This window comes from Oncorhynchus clarkii, chromosome 31 (assembly GCF_045791955.1).
Source record: "Oncorhynchus clarkii lewisi isolate Uvic-CL-2024 chromosome 31, UVic_Ocla_1.0, whole genome shotgun sequence".
In the NCBI taxonomy this organism is placed as follows: domain Eukaryota; kingdom Metazoa; phylum Chordata; class Actinopteri; order Salmoniformes; family Salmonidae; genus Oncorhynchus; species Oncorhynchus clarkii.
Window position 1 is genome coordinate 25,372,665 of NC_092177.1, and position 22,352 is coordinate 25,395,016.

Genomic DNA, 22,352 nt, shown 5'->3' on the forward strand with positions numbered 1-22,352 from the left:
TTATTGAGGAGAGGAGAGGACAGGAGAGGGTGAGGGGGAGAAAATGTTAACACTGAAGTAAAAAAGGAAAGATGTGAAGGTGCGAGTGTTAAGAAGGGTGGGGTGGGTTGTGAGGGAAGAGAACAGCCAATGTTTTCTTCAACACAACACATTTTCATTGGTCAGCGAGAACGGTATGGAAGCAAACATACCAATACGTTTTGATTTACAACCGAACCATCAACTCAGTTTGACCGTAGATTGACCGCTGGACGCAGACAAAATGCTGATACAAGCAGGTCCAACAAATCAATAGGGAAGTGTGTGTGTGCGTGCGCCTGTGCGTGCGCCTGCCTGGCTCTGTCCTAAATGGATTAGATTAGAATGTGGTTCTGTAGTTCTCCTAAAATATATTAGGTTTATCCTCTCCTCTCTCAGAATGAATATACTGTAATAAGTGTCACAGCTGTCTATGTGAGTACTGTGCTGTGGATTCTGTTTAGAGCTGTCCATGTCTGTGTTGCACACTGTGTCCTGACTCTGTGTGTGTGTGTGTTGGCTGTGAACAGTGTGTTGATTAAATCTCTGTGTGTGATCCTGCAGGTGCATGAATACCTCCGCAGCAAGCTTTGCTCCCTGTACGAGAACGACTGCATCTTCGACAAGTTTGAGTGTGTCTGGAACGGCTCAGACAGGTAGATGAAGTGTGTGTGTGTGTGTGTGAGAGAGAGAGAGAGAGAGAGAGAGAGAGAGAGAGAGAGAGAGAGAGAGAGAGAGAGAGAGAGAGAGAGAGAGAGAGAGAGAGAGAGAGAGAGAGAGAGAGAGAGAGAGAGAGAGAGAGAGAGAGAGAGAGAGAGAGAGAGAGAGAGAGAGAGAGAGAGAGAGAGAGAGAGAGAGAGAGAGTTTGTGAGTGGCTCTTCTAATCCGTTATTTGTTGCTCTGGGAATGAATGTCTGTGCTCATGGCGTTATTCAGCACAAGGGCAGAATAGGACATTCTCAAGGACCTAGGCACATTGACTTCCTTTGTCTCCTCTCAACTCTTCTCTCTCTCTCCCTCCATCCCCCCTCTCCCAGTGTGATCATGACTGGGGCCTACAACAACTTCTTCCGGATGTTTGACCGGAACACCAAACGCGATGTGACCCTGGAGGCGTCCAGGGAGAGCAGTAAGCCCCGGGCCGTGCTCAAGCCTCGCCGCGTCTGCCAGGGCGGGAAACGACGCAAGGATGACATCAGCGTGGACAGCCTGGACTTCACCAAGAAGATCCTGCACACGGCCTGGCACCCCACGGAGAACATCATCGCCATCGCTGCCACCAACAACCTGTACATCTTCCAGGACAAACTCAACCAGGAGATGCATGGCTGAGAGAGAGAGAGAGCAGGATGCTGGAGACATACACACACACACACTGATGCACACATTCATTCAGACAGTAAGGCAAGCAAGAACATGTAACATATGCACACACACACACACACACACTCTCTCTCTCTCTCTCTAGATGACAGGGAGACGCTGTAAAGACACACTCCACAGTTCTCAGTGGATGGACCGGTCCACACTTGGACCAGACAGGGGGAGCTGGATAACCCAATAAGAATGATGCTGGATTATGGTTTATGGAATTCTAAATCATGGATGTGTTGACTGTTGACCTATGGATTGTGGCTGATCTGATGGTGTTTGTTTTGCTATTGGTCATTTTTGCATTCTGAGGGGTTTGACCCCTTGACAGGAGGAGCTTTCACATGTGTCTGCCTTTTTCTGATCATCTGCCTCTTCCTCTCCTTCCCCTTCCTCCTCACTCTGTTTCTGTACATGTCTGTGCTCAGTCCTCTCCTACAGTCTGGACTGATTCTTGACGTTAGTGTAAAAACCCTTTGTGGTTCCTGGTGGTAACTAGTGGAAATGTTTGCGGAATGTTTGAAGTCTAATTATAGTTTTTTTGTTAAATCATGTTACATGATTTGAATGATCATTAACGATGATGGTAAAAGTGATGACAATGACAGTTAATGGTACACGAGACATTAGTCAGTAGGACATTGGGTTCCACAAGGCTGCCTGTCACCCCTAGGTGACATTTAATCCTGATGTTTCAGTTGACTGTGAAGAGTGCTGGGGAACTTGGCTGTGTCGTGCTACTTTGCAATGAAACACAAGGAATGAAGCAAAAATCAAGTCCAACAATCAAGCAAAAAATATGCTGCATGATGGATTTTGTTGTTGTTGTTTATATACATTTACTGGCTGCCTTTCTAACCATAAACAGGCTGTAAAAAGGCTTCTGGAGCTCTGCCTCTACACAGCACTAGTTACCATAGACAACAACAAAGAGCTCTCCTTTTGTTTGTGTTTACCGGACACAAAAAGCATGTTTACCAGTGTTCAGTTTTACGGTGTACATTTGAAATGAAGCCCAAATAATACATCGTTTTACATGAAGATACTGAACCAGAGGTATGGGGAATGTTTTATCAACGTTGTAATCTAAACCGTTAAAGGAATGTTTTATCAACGTTGTAATCTAAACCGTTAAAGGAATGTTTTATCAACGTTGTAATCTAAACCTTTAAAGGAATGTTTTATCAACGTTGTAATCTAAACCTTTAAAGGAATGTTTTATCAACGTTGTAATCTAAACCTTTAAAGGAATGTTTTATCAACGTTGTAATCTAAACCTTTAAAGGAATGTTTTATCAGGGTTGTAATCTAAACCTTTAAAGGAATGTTTTATCAACGTTGTAATCTAAACCTTTAAAGGAATGTTTTATCAGGGTTGTAATCTAAACATTTAAAGTTATGTTTTATCAGGGTTGTAATCTAAACATTTAAAGGAATGTTTTATCAACGTTGTAATCTAAACTGTTAAAGGAACGTTTTATCAACGTTGTAATCTAAACATTTAAAGGAACGTTTTATCAACGTTGTAATCTAAACCTTTAAAGGGCCTGAATGGTATCTGCTGTATGTTCAACTATTTTTGACATTTCTAGGTTTGTTGTTTCGGATAAAGAACCAAGAGTGCAGAGCCGATCATCTCTGATGATGGTGTTCATGGCAACAAGAGAGAGATGATTAAACTCTTCCCTCTTAGCCTTTCAACAAATTCAGAATTGTTTTGAGAAGTTATTGTTAACTTGTGTATTTTTTTAACATCTGTCACTTGTGTTTGATTTCATGTCCTGCTGCCCTGGCATTGATTCACATATTTTGTGTTCATGTATTTTCAACGGGAAAAAAATCTCATGAACAATTACGAATATGTTAATGTTATTTTTTTTCTGAATAAAGATTTCAACAATATTGCATCCTATGGGTTAGGGTTAGGCTGTGGTGTCTTTCAGCAGCAGCAGCAGCAGCACCACTTCCAGCAGCATACCACCCTGCATACCACTGCTGGCTTGCTTCTGAAGCTAAGCAGGGTTGGTCCTGGTCAGTTCCTGGATGGGAGACCAGATGCTGCTGGAAGTGGTGTTGGAGGGCCAGTAGGAGGCACTCTTTCCTCTGGTCTAAAAAAATATCCCAATGCCCCAGGGCAGTGAATGGGGACACTGCCCTGTGTAGGGTGCTGTCTTTTGGATGGGATGCTAAACGGGTGTCCTGACTCTCTGAGGTCATTAAAGATCCCATGGCACTTATTGTAAGAGTAGGGGGGGTTAACACCCCAGGGCAGTGAATGGGGACACTGCCCTGTGTAGGGTGCTGTCTTTCGGATGGGATGTTAAACGGGTGTCCTGACTCTCTGAGGTCATTAAAGATCCCATGGCACTTATTGTAAGAGTAGAGGTGTCCTGGCTAAATCCCCAATCTGGCCCTCAAACCATCACAGTCACCTAATGGCTCATTCATCCCCCTCCTCTCCCCTGTAACTATTCCCCAGGTTGTTGCTGCAAATGAGAACGTGTTCCCAGTCAACTTACCTGGTAAAATAACAGATAAATAAATTAATAAAAATGTAACTTATGTAGCTGTTAAATCATCAATTCCAATATGATCACTATTCAACCAGTTAACATTGATGTATAGTGAGTGCTATTAATTTATTAATTGCTGTTTGTGTACTTTATAGGAGTGTAGCTGCAACATTAGTCTTCATATGGATCAATATATTTGAACTAGATCACTGAAACAGTCCCGAGGTGGATGAGTCTCTGTGTTGTAGTCTTGACCACCACCTAGTGGTAATACAATGTCATTACAACAATGAAGCCAAATCCGAACTTTGTATGTGTGATTGCAATAACCCTTCAGGAAGGAAAGGTTTACATTTTCATGGTTGGTTTATTGGTCACGGTAGAGTAGAGGATTACAATAGTGACATCACATCTTGTGACAGTGACCTTATCATTAGAGGCCTGCTGCAGACTGGAACTGTGGGATCAGATCAGAATAGAACCCAACACAGTAGGGAGGGAGAGGAGGGGCAAAAATCTATTTGGACACAAGTGCACTTTGATACAGGTCAACTATCGGAGGTTGAATATGTCATTCTCTGTAAAGAGAAACGCTGACAGGATTTCAGTAGCCTATGCGCTGCTAGGTTAATGTGGCATCAGAACTATTTACCAATGTGATTTGAATAGACAGGGCACTTAATATTCACAACAAGAAGGGTATCAACATGACAATGATTAAAGCTCAATATTTAAGGAGACAACTGGAACAGTTTAAATACATTTGTTTCTCCATCATGATCTTATAATGAAAAACTATTTAAGAAAACAAAAAAACATTCAACAACTGTACAATACTTTACAAGTACCTAAAATGAAACTGAATTAAGGCCTCAAACTGTTAAAAAAAGGCAGTTCATTTTGAAAACACAATTCATTAGTAAAACACAAACACTATTGAGTATTTTAAATGTAGTTAAAAAAGTCCTACTTTTACTTCATATGTAGACTAAGTCAAACAACAGACAAAACAATGTACGGTAAGGCCTAGATTCAATCAGATCGTTAACCAGCGGATGTTTTGGCGGTGTCGGAGGTGGAACTGCGTTGGAGCTGTCAAATCAGTGAGCGGCTGCTCTTGATCATTGTCACGAAGTCCCACCCGTCACACCCTTCCCACCCGTCACACCCTTCCCACCCGTCCCATCCGTCACACCCGTCACACCCTTCACACCCGTCCCATCCGTCCCACCCTTCCCACCCGTCCCACCCTTCCCACCCTTCACACCCTTCCCACCCTTCACACCCTTCACACCCGTCACACCCTTCCCACCCGTCACACCCTTCCCACCCTTCACACCCGTCACACCCTTCCCACCCGTCACACCCGTCCCACTCACGTTAGAAGTTCAGAATGAGAACGTGAAGGCCATATAGAAATAATTACGCTCAAATTGAAAAATCATTCAACTAAATAATGAGGATTTCAATCAGCCTAAATGAGGTGTGGATTACGTCTCATATTCCAGTGTCCCAACTTGTAAAACAAAGCTGCATGGGATTTATCTTAATGAGACTCCATACAGCCAATGGCAAGGTATAATACCAGGAGCCGCTTGTGGATTTGACAGCTCTAACACAGTTAAGCGGGTGTTGGCTAGTGCGAATATGATAGAATTTAGCCATTAGTGTCATGGATGCAAACAGCAGGCCTATGTGGATGAATGGCATGCAGAATTAGACATTTGGACTGCATGTCAAGAGCAAGTCAATAAGATTATTGGCCACAATGTTGATCGGCATTGTCCCACACACTTACTCAAACGTTGACAGACCGAAAACACTGGCTATGAATGAGGAGGTTGAGGTGGTGTGTATTTATGTGGAAGTGATTGTGTTTGAGGTGTATGAAAGTGTAAAGTTAGTGTAAATTGTCTCCCTCCTTTGTAATCCAGTGGTTTCTTTATGTTATGTGATATTATCCTATCCCACTATGACTCAGCAGCTATGAAAACACACACACACTATAAACACACACCCATAGTTTAGCCATATGCACAATTCAACTATGATTCTAAGCTGGTTTTACTAGTCTACACTAGGGGCTCATAGAGCAGACACACACACGCACATGCACACACACACACACCACTAGAAGCAATTGAACCGCGGTACTGGAACTCCAGCATAGTCTTACTGACAAACCTTTATGTGATTGTGTGTATATTCCCAGTGTACACTCCACATAGTGTACAGTCCTCTGCATTTATCCACCACTAGCCTTGGTCTATTCCTCCTCTGCCCTGTGTGGTCTGGGTCTCAGTGTCCTGCTTCAGCCGTGCGGTGAGGAAGGGGTTGAAGAAGAAGTCAAAGGCAAACTGCAGTGCCCCCTGGGCCGTGTGCCTCCAGTCGTGTTCTATCTTATACTGCCTGCCGCTGGGCACTCGGGCGTCCGCACACATCAGACAGTGGATGGCCTTCAGCTCAAACACAGGCCACTTAGAGCCCAGGCGTCCCTCCAGAACCGTACTGAACTCTACCAGGCTCCCAGCGCTCAGGTGCAGCAGCACTGGGCCAAACTCACTACTGGCCTTCAGGACGATGTCCTTTGTGGCGTCCTCGTCCTCTATGATGGTCCCGTTCTTACTCTTCCTCTCCAGGGGCATGCCCAAGGTCACCTCGAACTTGTGGCGGTCGAAGTGCTTCACGTGGCACTCGTGCTTGGCCAGCTTTTTCAGTTTGCATAAGGGGTCTTCTGGAAGAGGTGCGGGAAGGGCCTGGTGAGGGGCAGTGGGGTCGGTGGTGTTTTCACAGAGGGGATAGGCCTCACCATAGAGACATCTCATCCAGTTCCCTACGGACACAGGAAGTAGGCCGATGACGGACTGGGCTCCGTTCTCGATGTCGGTAATGCGGGCGTATTTGAAGCGTCCTGTCCAGGTGACCCGGTGGCCCTCCAGGTGAGAACACAGGATCTGGGTTTGGGCCATGTTGTATTCCTTCCAGGCCTTGGGCCCACACAGGTTACTGTACTCCGGCCACGTGAGGGTGGAGTTATACACCTGTTCAACACACATTCACATTTGGTTCAACTTTATTTTGAGATTGTTAATGTATTCCATTTAACGCTTTTCATACACTTACTGTATTCTTTATGTTGTTACATTTGAACACTGTAAATAGTACTCTGATGTAAATAGTACTCTGTTGTAAATAGCACTCTGCTGTAAATAACACTCTGCTGTAAATAATACTCTGCTGTAAATAATACTCTGCTGTAAATAATACTCTGATGTAAATAGTACTCTGCTGTAAATAACACTCTGCTGTAAATAATAATCTGCTGTAAATAATACTCTGCTGTAAATAGTACTCTGTTGTAAATAGCACTCTGCTGTAAATAACACTCTGCTGTAAATAATACTCTGCTGTAAATAATACTCTGTTGTAAATAGCACTCAGCTGTAAATAACACTATGCTGTAAATAATACTCTGCTGTAAATAATACTCTGCTGTAAATAATACTCTGCTGTAAATAGTACTCTGCTGTAAATAATACTCTGCTGTAAATAGCACTCTGCTGTAAATAGCACTCTGTTGTAAATAGCACTGATGTAAATAGCACTCTGTTGTAAATAGCACTCTATTGTAAATAGCACTCTGATGTAAATAGCACTGATGTAAATAGCACTCTGTTGTAAATAGCACTCTATTGTAAATAGCACTCTGATGTAAATAGCACTCTGTTGTAAATAGCACTGATGTAAATAGCACTCTGTTGTAAATAGCACTCTATTGTAAATAGCACTCTGATGTAAATAGCACTATGTTGTAAATAGCACTCTGTTGTAAATAGCACTCTGATGTAAATAGCACTCTGATGTAAATAGCACTCTGTTGTAAATAGCACTCTGATGTAAATAGCACTCTGTTGTAAATAGCACTCTGTTGTAAATAGCACTCTGATGTAAATAGCACTCTGTTGTAAATAGCACTCTGTTGTAAATAGCACTCTGATGTAAATAGCACTCTGTTGTAAATAGCACTCTGCTGGAAATAGCACTCTGCTGTAAATAATACTCTGCTGTAAATAATACTCTGCTGTAAATAGCACTCTGCTGTAAATAGCACTCTGCTGTAAATAATACTCTGCTGTAAATAGCACTCTGCTGTAAATAGCACTCTGCTGTAAATAGCACTCTGTTGTAAATAATACTCTGCTGTAAATATCACTCTGCTGTAAATAGCACTCTGCTGTAAATAATACTCTGCTGTAAATAGCACTCTGCTGTAAATAGCACTCTGCTGTAAATGGCACTCTGCTGTAAATAGCACTCTGCTGTAAATAGCACTCTGCTGTAAATAATACTCTGCTGCAAGCAATTAGATCTGTTTCTGTCATTCTGTTGTTCTTTACTATGTAAATATGCTAGAACCTGTATTTTGTTTTAATTAGCGCTTTGGGCATAATGTAGCATAATATAGTAAACTACTTCTTGTGATTACCTTCATGCCTTCTGAGCGGTAGACATACATCCAGCAGAACATCATCAAAGCACTTAGCCACACCAGGATGAGCTTCACTACGCTGCTCCGTGACAGGAACCGCGCCACCACCAGCGGGTTCAGGCTGAACCGCATCCACATCCGCAACACAAACGGGACCGTGCAAACAGTCAGAGTCACCAGCATCTTGGTGATCTCCAGAGCCATGAACCACTGGAGGACCTTGAAGAGCAACAGGGCCGCCAAGCCCAAGGTGAGGACAGGCAGTGCGAACAGGAAGAGGAGGTAGCCTGCACAGGTCCGAATCAGACCGATGGTGGAGGAGGAGTGGAGCAGGGCCAGGCAGAGCTCACACCAGACGAAGCAGACCATGTAGGGTACGAGGCAGAGGTAGGTGCCCCTGAAGCCTCTCCGCTGGGCCATGCGGAACAGCAGGTAGATCAGGTGCCCGTAGAGAAGACACGGCACGCCCACGTTCAGCGCCACCATCTCCCCTAGCGGCACCGTCACAAACGTTGTGCCTAACACCCGCAGGAACCAGACACTATCAGGTAATAGTTGTGTAAGGGCACAGACCCCCGATAACACCTCTGTGAGCAGGGCGCGGCGGGCGAAGAGCTCAGCGGAGGCTTGGAGGCTGAGGAAGGAGGTGACGGTGAAGAACAGAGCCACGGTGGCCAGCTCGGAGCAGGGGATCCAGGTCTTGTCAGCCACGGGGAAGGAGAAGACCACAAAGACCACTGACAGCAGGAAGTAGAGGTAGGGCTCCAGGTGGGTCCAGCCGAAGTTAGTCTCAGCTTGCTCTAGGTCCAGGCCGGGCTCAAAACGTAACAGCAGTTCTGTAAGGGCCCGGAAGTTCTCCCACGCCTTGGAGTTCTGGAAGAACAACACCAACAGCTCTTTACACACTGAACAATCATTATACAATGGGTGGTTTGGAATTCCCATTGTTAGAGCCTCTCCTGCCCATGATATATGAGACAACATACACATGGCCACGTTCATATAAAGTGGCATCGTTTACATCGTTACCTAGCAACCCACTACCACTACTACTTTTAAAACTACCTGTAAGTCATCATTGAGTTCTGGAAGAACAACACCAACGGCTCTTTACAGAACAAGAACAACACCAACAGCTCTCTACAGAACAAGAACAACACCAACAGCTCTTTACAGAACAAGAACAACACCAACAGCTCTTTACAGAACAAGAACACCGACAGCTCTTTACACACTGAACACACACATCCTATAGCTGTCATGGAATAACTTTTTACATACTGTCATGGGATTACAGTTACATACTACTAACCATTTTCATTCTGTTTTCCAAGAAAACACCAAAGGTCAAGTACTCCCTAAATGAGAGTACTTGCTAGTATTTTACAGGTTATCCTCTTTCAGTTCCTCTGTTCTAAGGCCAGAGCCGTGTGAAGGGTATCCCACCTGGAAGACGCGCAGTGTGCAGATGACCATGGAGAACAGGGACAGGTAGAAGATGAGCAGGGGGATGAGAAAGATGAAGAAGTCGATGGTGAGGTTGCTGATGATGAAGAAGAAGATGAGAGCGTTGATGTGGTGCGTGGGGATGAGGGCACTGAGCCACTGCATGCCTGCCCGGGATGCCCAGTTAATCAGGTGCTCCTTGATCTCCAACAGGGCGTGTAGGGGGAACTTCAGCACCTAGGGGAGAGGCAGTGGGGAGAGAAAGGGAAGTGGAGAGGGAGTGACAGAGAGCGAGACAGAGAGACAGAGAGAGAGAGAGAGAGAGGGTAAATAGATGAGCAAGATAATTACATCTGTGTGTGAAGATGTTATGAACACATGCATTCCCAGAGAGATAAAAAGGTTCAGACCTTCTTGTGAAGGGGCAAGTCGTCTGGGTTCTTCACAGCTTCATCATCGTCATCGTCACCGCCGTCACCAGCCATAGTGGGAGAGGGGGGGATGCCCTGAGCGTACTTCTTAGTGGTCTCTACAAAGTCATCCAGACCCACGTCATAGCAACTGGCTGCAGAGACAAACACAGAGAGAGGTAGTCCTTACTCACTATTACATTACCTTTCCATTTGATTCTATAACACATAAACACACACCAACCTTTGCTGGTGACGAGGCTCTCCAGAACTCTCCTCTGTTTCTGCATGGAGCTGGATATGGGGCCCTGGGTGGCAGCGTCATCTTGGGATGGAGGAATTACAGAGAAACACAAAGTTTTTACTAATGTGCACCGTTTGGTAACATGATGCCTCGCTGTCTTAGACTCCCAAATAGCAACATCCACAAAGGGGCAATAGCAGAGGCTCTCTTGTTGTCTTCTCATTTGAGTTGAAAGTAAAGAAAAATCCCGTTTTGGTTGTCTCCCCTTGCTAGTTAGCTGGCTAACATAGCCAATGAGCTAGCTAGCCTTTTAGATTCCCACATCTCCATGTGAAATAATCCAATTTATAATTAAATAATATGCTCTGGTAAATATAATATTATTGTACTTGCCAGTGTAACCTACAACATTATCCCAGTTTGATATGCTGCTTGAATGTATTCGCTCTCATATCACAGCTAAAAATAGAATGTAAACAAAAAGCACATGGCTACAGCTGTTTTTACAGTAACAAAAATTGCCTAGAATCACGTACTTATTACTTCCAAACAAAGTACTTTTTGGGGGGGATTCTAATAACGATACAATGTTGTTTGGTTTATTGTTTGAACCGACGCTGAGATTATAGTTGGTTATCAAAGCAAAAACCGACGCTGAGATTATAGTTGGTTATCAAAGCAAAATATAGTTCTTATTAGATGCAGCAGTCTAATGCCAAGCTCAACCAAAACAGAACAATTTTGAAGTTGAAGTGATTGAGTGTATATTTGTGTCCATATACAGTACCAGTCAAAAGTCTGGACACACCTACTCATTCCAGGGTTTTTCTTTAGTAGTCACCTGGAATGCATTTCAATTAACAGGTGTGCCTTGTTAAAAGTTCATTTCTGGAATGTCTTTCCTTCTTAATGTGTTTGAGCCAATCACTTGTGTTGTAACAAGGTAGGGGTGGTATACAGAAGATAGCCATATTTGGTAAAAGACCAAGTTCATATTATGGCAAGAACAGCTCCAATAAGCAAAGAGAAACAGTCCATCATTACATGAAGGTCAGTCAATCCGGAAAATTTCAAGAACTTTGAAAGTTTCTTCAAGTGCAGTCGCAAAAACCATCAAGCCCTATGATGAAACTGGCTCTCATGAGGACCGCCACAGGAAAGGAGAACCCAAGCTGTATTTGGAATACCGATACTAACATATTGTATACTACATACTTAATGAGTATATACTACATACTATTAGTTAATTTTAGTATACTGTAAACGAACGGTATCCTTTCAGTTGAGCGTACTAGCTCGTCACCTGTCTACTGGAAGTTGATGCTGTTGCTATGCAACCTCTTGCTAGTTAGCATAACAAATGACATTTTACGACTTCGGATGGGTTCTTAAATTAAATTTGGAGTGCCAGAGTGCGCTCGTAAATTCAGAGCGCTGTCAGATTGTCCGTTTGTAAATTCAGAGCACACACTGGGCGCTTGGGCCGAGGAGTTGGGTTGATTTGAGCATTCTGACCTAACAACGGCAGTCAAACACCCAAGCTAACGTTGGCTAGCTTGCTAGCTACTTACAGACATAAATGAGACCACTCTGACCATTTTACTCGCCCTAGCAGAGATGGTTAGGCAGTTGTCATGTTATCTAGAGTGTTGGTGACTAACTGTGCTGCTGGAAACAATTTAATTACACTTTTTTCCCAGACGTTTACTGACATCGGCCACATTCAATGGATGTTGAACGCTCGTAAATGCACTTTTCTGCGCTCTGGTACACTCAGACGAGTGCTCTGAAATCTGAGTAGATTGCCGGAGTGAATTTACGGAACCACCAGAATGTCCATTGAGAACGCACAACGACTTTTCCATTCAGCTAAACTAAGAGTGACGGGAATAATCAAGTCAACAAACGTTGGGTAGTTAGTTAGCCTATAGTTAATATACTGGCAAGTTTGATGTATAAGTAGCCAACTAACGTTAGGTAGCTAGCTAACATACCGGTACATACTGCTGTAATGATATGCTATGTGGTTCTAACGACAGTGTAGCTTTCAAATTGTCAGCCAACATAATGTGTAAGGTAACTTATTTGAAAAGTCATTAGTTTATTTCATTCCTCAACATTTTCTTAACATTTGTCATAGTTAGTTAAAGCAATGAATTAGTTTGCTCCCTCGTACTTCGGCCGCATATTTTCCGCCATTTTCTTCAAATCTGAAAATGATGTCAAGCCACGCCCTTTTCCTGAAAAATTGCGTCATGGGCCCTAAAGTACGAAATAGTGTCCTCTGTATACTTCATATTTTAGTGAGTTTAGTACGACATCCGGATGCTTTTCGCATACTAACTATATGCATACTATGACCAATAAGCATACTATATTCCTAATTCACATCACAAATACTACAGTTAGTGCTGTTAGTATGAGTATTCGAACACAGCTCCAGAGTTACCCCTGACCATAGTTTGCTTTGTATGTTTCTATGTTTTGTTTGGTCAGGGTGTGATCTGAGTGGGCATTCTATGTTACAGGTCTAGTTTGTCTATTTCTATGTTTGGCCTGATATGGTTCTCAATCAGAGGCAGGTGTTAGTCATTGTCTCTGATTGGGAACCATATTTAGGTAGCCTGTTGGGTTTTGTGGGTGATTGATCCTGTCTCTGTGTTTGCACCAGATAGGGCTGTTTTGGGTTTTCACATTTCTTGTTTTGTTAGTTTGTTCATGTGTAGAGTCTTTATTAAAGAACCATGAATAGAAACCACGCTGCAGTTTGGTCCGCTCCTCCTTCGACACAAGAAAACCGTTACAGCTGCAGAGGATAAGTTCATTAGAGTTACCAGCCTCAGAAATTGCAGCCCAAATAAATGCTTCACAGAGTTCAAGTAACAGACATCTCAACATCAACTGTTCAGAGGAGATTGTGTGAATCAGGCCTTCATGGTCGAATTACTGTAAAGAAACCACTACTAAAGGACACCAATGAGAAGAAGAGAATTGCTTGGGCCAAGAAACGAACAATGGTGTAAATCTGTCCTTTGGTCTGATGAATCCAAATTTGAGATTTTTTGTTCCAACCGCCGTGTCTTTGTGAGAACGGATGATCATCGCATGTGTGGTTCCTACCGTGAAGCATGGAGGAGGAGGTGGGGGGGTGCTTTGCTGGTGACACTGTCTGTGATTTATTTAGAATTTAAGGCACACTTAACCAGCATAGCTACCACAGAATTCTCCAGCGATACGCCATCCCATCTGGTTTGGGCTTAGTGGGACTTTCATTTGTTTTTCAACAGGACAATGACCCAAAACACACCTCCAGGCTGTGTAAGGGCTTTTTGACCAAGAAGGAGAGTGATCGTGCTGCATCAGATGACCTGGCCTCCTCAATCACCCGACCTCAACCCAATTAAGATGGTTTGGGATGAGTTGGACCGCAGAGTGAAGGAAAAGCAGCCAACAAGTACTCAGCATATGTGTAAACTCCTTCAAGATTGTTGGAAAAGCATTCCAGGTGAAGCTGGTTGAGAAAATGCCAAGATTTTACAAAGCTGTCATCAAGGCAAAGAGTGGCTACTTTGAAGAATCTAAAACATTAAACAGTTTTTTGGTTACTACATGATTCCATGTGGATTATTTCATAGTTTTGATGTCTTCACTATTTATCTACAATGTAGAAAATAGTAAAAATAAAGAAAAACCTTTGAATGAGTAGGTGTGTCCAAACTTTTGACTGGTACTTTATGTCATGTCAGTGCTCAGTACAGTACCTGGCTCAGTGTTGACGTGTTCCACGTTCTCGAGCATCTCAGACACTGCCACCCTTCTCTTCTTCTCTGGGTTGAGCTTCCAGTACATGACCAGAGCAGCCTTCCTCACTCCTCTCTCAAATCTGGTCTCCGTACACAGCTTCTTCACCTCCTCAAAGTTCTCTGACGTGATGCCTAATGGTAACCACAAACTCAACCTTAATGCCTCAAAATAAACGCTATGCAATGAAACAATCAGTTCAACATTCCCAATGACAGTTGACTCATAGGTTCTTATCGCTTAAGTGCATACTCCATTTAATTGCACACTGTACTTTTTCAGATGCAATTCAAAAATATTATCTTGAATTGCTCTAGTTCGCCATACTGTTCCAGGGTGAAGTTTTCCCTAGGTACAGATCTAGGATCAGCTTCCCCTCCCCCAAATTGTAACCTTAACCATTAGTAGGGGGAAATGCTGAACTGATCTAAGATCAGAGTCTAGGGGTAACTACACCCTACACCTAACCATGCTTCCTGTTAGTGGTTTAGGCCGTGCCCCCTCACCTTTCCTGGTTGCTAGGCAGCGCTGTAGCATCTTGACTGCGTCCTTGCGGCCCTGTTTGGTGGCCTGCACCAGCCAGCTCACTGCTGTACAGTTGTTCACCTCCTCATCTCTCTCCTCAGCTAGGGCCAAGTAGTACCGGCCCATCTACACACAGACACAATATATATCACCTACAATATGTGCACATTCAATTAAACTTGCCAGATGTGGGATGATGCAAACAATTCTAATCACACTAAATTAATCTGCAGTTCTGTCCTTATGAAGACCCGTTGTAGTTCATATGTTAGGACTATTCATGTTTGCTCTGGTGGTCTCTCTGAGGTGGACTATGGGTAATACTCACCCTACTCTGGGCTTTGGCATCTCCAGACTTGGCCCTCTCCTCCAGCTCCTCCACACTCAGCTCCTCCTCTGGCTCCTCTACACAGAGACACAACACCCATCTATTCATCATGATGGTTATTGGCACAAGGTTATTACATGGTGACCGGCAGCATTGATACATACAGTAACAGATGTTGCATAGCATTTTAGGAACCAACAGATGCATACAGTATGACTCACACGAACAGTAGCAGTCTTGAGCAGTAGTGTTATTCATAGACAGATGCTAACTGCTCACAACAACTGTCACTGAACAGAGCCCACTTGAGTAGCGCCCCCCAGCCCCCCCAACAGACAGTCTCTCTAACCGTTACTGACACCTGTCCTTCTTCCTATCTCCAATACCGTTTGTGTATTTGTGAAGGAAACATCCATCCTTTTCAACATCAAATTCATCATCTCCAGCAACATCATCATCTGTTTTGGAGTCAAAGAGACAGCAGAAGATAAATGTTTCAGATGACATCATCTGTAATCACTGATGACATCATCTGATGTGTATGATCGTGATTTTAAAGAACTATGAGCAGGCAAAGGTTGGTCAAATGTGTTTCAGAGCCCTTGTTATACTATGTAGGCTAAGTGAGGTCTTGCTGTACTGTATAACGCTTCTAGAGGTGGTAAATCTGTGTTGTGTCACTAAGGAGCAGAGGGAACCGTCCGCATGTGCTGTGCTTCTACATCCATCCATCCATTCCATGCCATCGATTCCTGGCAGCATTGTGGACCTAGCCCAGCCCTACGCCTCAACCCTAAAATAACAGTTTAATAATAACAGCTACTCCTCGCCCCCTGGCACTGACACAACACCAACACGTTTATCAGAAATACGTGGTATGGTTATTATTGTTGTCTGAGCTTTGGTGTGTTGTAATGTGTTGTGTTGTGTTGTGCTGTAATGCGTTGTGTTGTGTTGTAATGTCTTGTGTTGTAATGCGTTGTGTTGTAATGTGTTGTGTTGTAATGTGTTGTGTTGTGTTGTAATGCGTTGTTTTGTAATGTGTTGTGTTGTAATGTGTTGTGTTGTAATGTGTTGTGTTGTGTTGTAATGCGTTGTTTTGTAATGTGTTGTGTTGTAATGTGTTGTGTTGTAATGTGTTGTAAAGTGATGTGTTATTTTGTAAAGTGTTGTGTTGTAATGTGTTGTGTTGTGTTGTAATGCGTTGTTTTGTAATGTGTTGTGTTGTAATGTGTTGTGTTGTAATGTGTTGTGTTGTGTTGTAATGCGTTGTTTTGTAATGTGTTGTGTTGTAATGTGTTGTGTTGTAAAGTGTTGTGTTGTAATGTGTTGTGTTGTAATGTGTTGTGTTGTAATGCGTTGTTTTGTAATGTGTTGTGTTGTAATGTGTTGTGTTGTAATGTGTTGTGTTGTAATGTGTTGTAAAGTGATGTGTTATTTTGTAAAGTGTTGTGTTCTTTTGTAATGTGTTGTAATGTTTTTGTGCTGTTATCACACCTGCTCCAGCTCTTCCCGCCTGGCACTCGAGGGCGCCAGGCTCCCCTGCATTACGCACTCCTGCCACCATCATTACGTACACCTGCCTTTTCCCGTCATACACATCAGCGTATTATTGGACTCACCTGGACTCAATCACCTGTTTATTACCTCCCCTATATTTGTCAGTTCCCCATCTCTGTTCCCTGCTGCTGCATTGATTGTCGATTGTCGTTGTTTTGCCCGTGTGCTAATGCTGTGCCTGTCTTGTTTCATGTCTGTTCTTCATTAAATGTTGACTCCCCGTACCTGCTTCTCATCTCCGTTGTCGGTCCTTACAGTTGCAGTGTAATGTGTTGTAATTTGTGTTGTAATTTGTTGTGTTGTAATGTGTTGTAATTTGTGTTGTAATAAGTTGTTTGTAATGTGTTGTAATAAGTTGTGTTGTAATGTGTTGTAATAAGTTGTGTTGTAATGTGTTGTGTTGTGTTGTAATGTGTTGTAATAAGTTGTGTTGTAATGTGTTGTAATAAGTTGTGTTGTGTTGTGTTGTAATGTGTTGTAATAAGTTGTGTTGTAATGTGTTGTAATAAGTTGTGTTGTAATACGTTGTGTTGTAATAAGTTGTGTTGTGTTGTGTTGTAATGTGTTGTAATAAGTTGTGTTGTAATAAGTTGTGTTGTGTTGTTTTGTAATTTGTGTTGTAATTTGTTGTGTTGTAATGTGTTGTAATAAGTTGTGTTGTAATTTGTGTTGTAATTTGTTGTGTTGTAATTAGTTGTGTTGTAATGAATGTGTTGTAATGTGTTGTAATAAGTTGTGTTGTAATGTGTTGTAATAAGTTGTGTTGTAATGTGTTGTGTTGTGTTGTAATGTGTTGTAATAAGTTGTGTTGTAATAAGTTGTTGTAATGTGTTGTAATAAGTTGTGTTGTAATGTGTTGTAATAAGTTGTGTTGTAATGTGTTGTAATAAGTTGTGTTGTAATGTGTTGTGTTGTAATGTGTTGTAATAAGTTGTGTTGTAATAAGTTGTGTTGTAATGTGTTGTGTTGTAATGTGTTGTAATAAGTTGTGTTGTAATAAGTTGTGTTGTAATGTGTTGTGTTGTAATGCGTTGTGTTGTGTTGTAATGTGTTGTAATAAGTTGTGTTGTAATGTGGTGTGTTGTGTTGTAATGTGTTGTAATAAGTTGTGTTGTAATGTGTTGTGTTGTAATGTGTTGTGTTGTGTTGTAATGTGTTGTAATAAGTTGTGTTGTAATAAGTTGTGTTGTAATGTGTTGTGTTGTAATAAGTTGTGTTGTAATGTGTTGTGTTGTAATAAGTTGTGTTGTAATGTGTTGTAATAAGTTGTGTTGTAATGTGTTGTAATAAGTTGTGTTGTAATAAGTTGTGTTGTAAAGTGTTGTAATAAGTTGTGTTGTAATGTGTTGTGTTGTAATGTGTTGTGTTGTAATGTGTTGTGTTGTAATGTGTTGTAATGTGTTGTGTTGTAATGTGTTGTGTGTGTGTGTGTGTCTTTTTGGCTGTACTCACCTGGCTGAGCTACTGAAGCCTGTCGTAGAGGGGTAGTAGGGGGGCTGACCGGGGTATCTCCAGCAGCACCAGCCCCCCTCCTCTCCTCAGCTGACCGGCGGGCAGCATTGAGCTGGGATCGTCCTGCCTGGGAGACAGGCCTGATGGGCTGCCGCAGGGGGGAGGCAGGAGGGGTGGAGAGTGAGGGCGAGGAAGGAGAGAGAGGGGGACCAGGATGAGAAGAGGAAGAAGATGAGACCGGAGAGGTCGGGACGGATGGGGTGGATATAGGCAGGGTCAAGGTGGGTCTAGTGCCTTGGGTAGATTTAGGGGTAGCTGGGGGAGGGGAGGTGGGGCCAGGTTTCAGGGTATTTGGGGTGCTGGGGGGTGATGGTTCCATGTCTGTAAGACAGAAGAGGATATCAAATAGTTTAAACTCGGCCTGGTGTAAATGACGTTTAACTTTTATAGATGGAGCTTTTCAGAATCATTCAAAAATCTTGTCAGTAATCAATCAAGGAAGGGACATCGATGCACGTGCCATCTGGAAGTGCGGGTCTGTTGACACAGCTGCAGCAGAGCGGCCAGGGGAGAGGAGAGAGTGAGTGGCCGCATTGTCAATGTGAGGAGGACACCTGGTGCAGTGACACAACAGCTGCATGACACACTCCGCTCTTCTGCTCCAATCATTTAACTCTCACTGTCTAAGGGAGCCCATAGCTTCCCTTCAGGGCAAAGTGCTAAGATATGTCTCTCAACCCCAAAACATAGCTCTGTGTCAGTTTCACTGCCTTACTTGTCCCGCAAATTGCCATATGGTCCAAGTTCAGCTATCCCAGCCAAACTCTAACCAATAAATTGCCTAAACACCATTCCTACTTCAGACAGCATGAAGATGCTAGCACAATAAGAGGAGGGTGACAAGCTGGTTGGCATGCAAGAGCTTGAGTGACCATGATGTGCTTTGCTGCAGTGCTGGGGATCTCCCCCAAGCCAATGAGTTCACCAGTAGGAAAGTCATTCAATAACATAGCTAATAAGCAAATGACACAGGTGAATCAAAGTTGGTGACCAGTTTAAAATCTAGTGGAAAACACAATAATATATTATACAAATATGCATTTACCAAATGTGTTTATCTATAGTGCCTTATGCAGACACTCGTTTTAAAATCTATTCTTCTGTCAACGACAAAGGAACCATAAATATGACCACGAGCTGGCAGTTCTGACTATGGTACAACCAGTGGTGGAAAAATGAGTTAAAAAAATACCTTAATAGAAAATGACTCAAGTAAAAGTGAAAGTCACTTAAGTAAAAGTCGAAAAGTATTTGATTTTAAATATACTTAAGTGTCAAAAGTAAACGTATGAATTATTTCACATTCCTTATATTAAGCAAACCAGATGGCACAATTGTTTTACATGTACGTTTTACAGATAGCCAGTGGCAAACCAACACTCGGACATCATTTACAAACAAAGCATTTGTGTTAGTGAGTCGGTCAGATCAGAGGCAGTAGATGACCAGGGATGTTCTCTTGATAAATGTGTGAATTGAACGATTTCCCTGTACTGCTAAGCATTCCAAATGTAACGAGTACATTTGGGTGTCAGGGAAAATGTATGTAAAAAATGACATTATTTTATTTAGGAATGTAGGGGGAGTAAACGTAAATATTTTCAAACATTGTAATATTAATGTAAAGTACAGATACCCCCAGAAACTACATAAGTAGCACTTTAATTTTTGATTTACACCACTGAGTACAGCATGTCCCAAACAAAAATGTCAGCGTTATTCTCTCACCTTTGCAGTCAAAGACTCAATCGGTGTTTCGTCTAGTCGATAAGACTCTGTTAGAAATGTCCAGTTTAAGTTGTTCAGGGCCTCGTCATCTCACTTTTGACAACCCCGTTCCACAAGCGCATCTGTGATCAAACTCTACTTATATGGATGAGGGAACTCCTTCAGCTCTACAGACATAATAAACGCCCACTTTCTACTCCGCCTATGATTGGACGTTGTCATTGACTCATTCGGTGTCTCTAAATGTCATTGGCTAACAGATACAAGAAGTCGAAACCATTTCCCGAGCTTTCTCTTTCAGCCATCATCAGTAGATAATCGAAATGCCTGTGGTTCAGAGAATACAGTAATTGGCTGATGACATTTGTACATATTTTCGTGGTTTGATGTGCCATAGCCTACATGCATCGATAAGCACCAAACCTCATACGTTCTGTTACGCTTAAAATTGTGAATGCTTCAGTCACACCATGTCATAAGAATTTACATTGTAAATGAATGTCCAGAGTCTTTCTCTTTTCATGTAAACGTTCCACTCAAATTTGCATAGCTCCTACCTCCCTGCTCGATTGCTCTTCCTGGTTACATCATTTGTTGTGGCTGTCTCCTTGGTCGCAGGTCTAAGTGCATTTCTAATATCCCGCAATGAACCTTGAGCTGCCGCTGAGCCCGGCGACAGTCGCAGAGGTATCTCCTATCTCCCTGCACGGGTTCGCTCTCGTCCCGGTGCCCAGCTTGGGGGCGGGGGGTGAACCGGGAAGCCGCGACATTGCACCTGGCTCTGGAGTGATACAGGTGTTGTGCCGAAAATCTCCCCCCTGACAGAATTCTCCCCCCCTCTTCTAATTTCCTTAATTTTGTGACTAGAGTCAAATACTTTATGTGGCACACATCAGAGTCAAACACTTTCTATAGAACAAACTGCACGGCAACCGAAATTAATTATTAATGTATGTGCGTTATTAAACATAGAGGGAGTGAAATGTTGGCAAGCAATAAACATTTCGGAACAAAACTATGGCTGAATTATTATCCTTACACTTTCAAAAATACTAGTCGAATAAGACATGGGAGAGATGACGAATTTTTTTCAAAGAGATTTATTTATAGACTAATACAAATCAGTAGCGGATTTAGGTACGGGCGACATGGGCAACCGTCCAGGGCGGGCGCAGGTGCTGAAATGGGGGTTCGCCCAGGGCGCCACATTGAAACAAATAGCCAAACCGAAAACTGCAGACAAAAATGGTTTCTGCTACTAAGATCAGTGAAACGTAGGCTAAACTGACAACAGAGTGAAGAGCAGAAATTTCAACTAGCAAGCAAGTCGCAGCAATGAAGAACGCGAAGGGGGGAGATTTTCGGCACAACACCGGCCGAGGATGGGACAACACCACCTGTTGCCTTGTCCGTCCAGAATGTGGATGATCAGCAGAGGTGGGTCGGGGATGCCAACCTTTTTTGGGGGTTACCACTTGTGGATCTGCCACTGCAATAGGCTACATTAAGACAAAAGGCCAATTCGGATGTTATTTCCCTTTGCAGTTAATTTCATAATGTGTTGACTCAGTTCTGATAACCATCTACTGCATTGTATTGCATTTAATTGAATTTAGCTTCTCAGAATTGTATGCGTCCCCACAGAGTCTGACCCTCATGGTACCAGTCAGTCCTATCTGGGTCAGTTGACCTCGGAGGCAAGACCTGAACTGCAGTCAGATGGTAAGAGCAGCCCATTTAAAACAATGTTAAACCTGCATGACTTTATATTGATGATGATTGTGTGTTCGTCTGCATATTCATAACAGCACCTCCACAGCCCCTCCTGCTCCAGGATGACATGTCATCTCTCCATACCAGTGTGGAGCTCCTCATAGGGGAATCCCACAGTCCTGCCACCCAGCCCCTGTCTCCCCTCCCTCCCCTGGGCCTGATGGTGTCCCTGGACCCCTGTCTGCATCTGGAGGAGGACCAGGAACCACTGGAGTTTCATACTCAGATTGAACCAAAAGGTGGAGAGAAAGCAATAACACTATTCTCCAGACATGCATGCAAATCATAATGATACGGACAGTGATGATGCTTTTAAATCATAATGATACTGACAGTGATTATGTTTTTAAATCATAATGATACTGACAGTGATGATGTTTTTAAATCATAATGATACTGACAGTGATTATGTTTTTAAATCATAATGATACTGACAGTGATGATGTTTTTAAATCATAATGATACTGACAGTGATTATGTTTTTAAATCATAATGATACTGACAGTGATGATGCTTTTAAATCATAATGATACTGACAGTGATGATGTTTTTAAATCATATTGATACTGACAGTGATGATGTTTTTAAATCATATTGATACTGACAGTGATGATGTTTTTAAATCATAATGATA

At 42.7% G+C, this 22,352-nt stretch overlaps 2 protein-coding genes across 4 annotated transcripts in view; one reads left to right on the forward strand and one right to left on the reverse strand.

The window, feature by feature from the left end:
* The window catches only part of LOC139390992 (serine/threonine-protein phosphatase 2A 55 kDa regulatory subunit B gamma isoform-like), a 24,125-nt gene extending 20,824 nt beyond the window's left edge, over nucleotides 1-3,301 (forward strand). For all 3 annotated transcript variants that reach the window (XM_071138445.1, XM_071138446.1, XM_071138447.1), the window contains 2 exons: nucleotides 583-674; nucleotides 1,056-3,301. In XM_071138445.1, coding sequence (XP_070994546.1) covers nucleotides 583-674; nucleotides 1,056-1,350 — 387 coding nt within the window. In that variant the 3' untranslated portion in view covers nucleotides 1,351-3,301. The remainder of the gene's footprint in view (nucleotides 1-582; nucleotides 675-1,055) is intronic.
* Nucleotides 3,302-4,249: 948 nt separating this feature from the next.
* LOC139391131 (wolframin-like) lies at nucleotides 4,250-20,080 on the reverse strand. The gene is made up of 10 exons (XM_071138680.1): nucleotides 19,946-20,080; nucleotides 18,158-18,538; nucleotides 15,146-15,222; nucleotides 14,799-14,943; nucleotides 14,253-14,426; nucleotides 10,492-10,572; nucleotides 10,248-10,402; nucleotides 9,838-10,074; nucleotides 8,389-9,264; nucleotides 4,250-6,943 (listed from the first exon to the last, which is right to left on the reverse strand). The coding sequence occupies exons 2-10, from the start codon at nucleotides 18,534-18,536 to the stop codon at nucleotides 6,158-6,160; spliced, it is 2,910 nt and encodes a 969-aa protein (XP_070994781.1). The 5' UTR covers nucleotides 18,537-18,538; nucleotides 19,946-20,080; the 3' UTR covers nucleotides 4,250-6,157.
* Nucleotides 20,081-22,352: the final 2,272 nt, after the last annotated feature.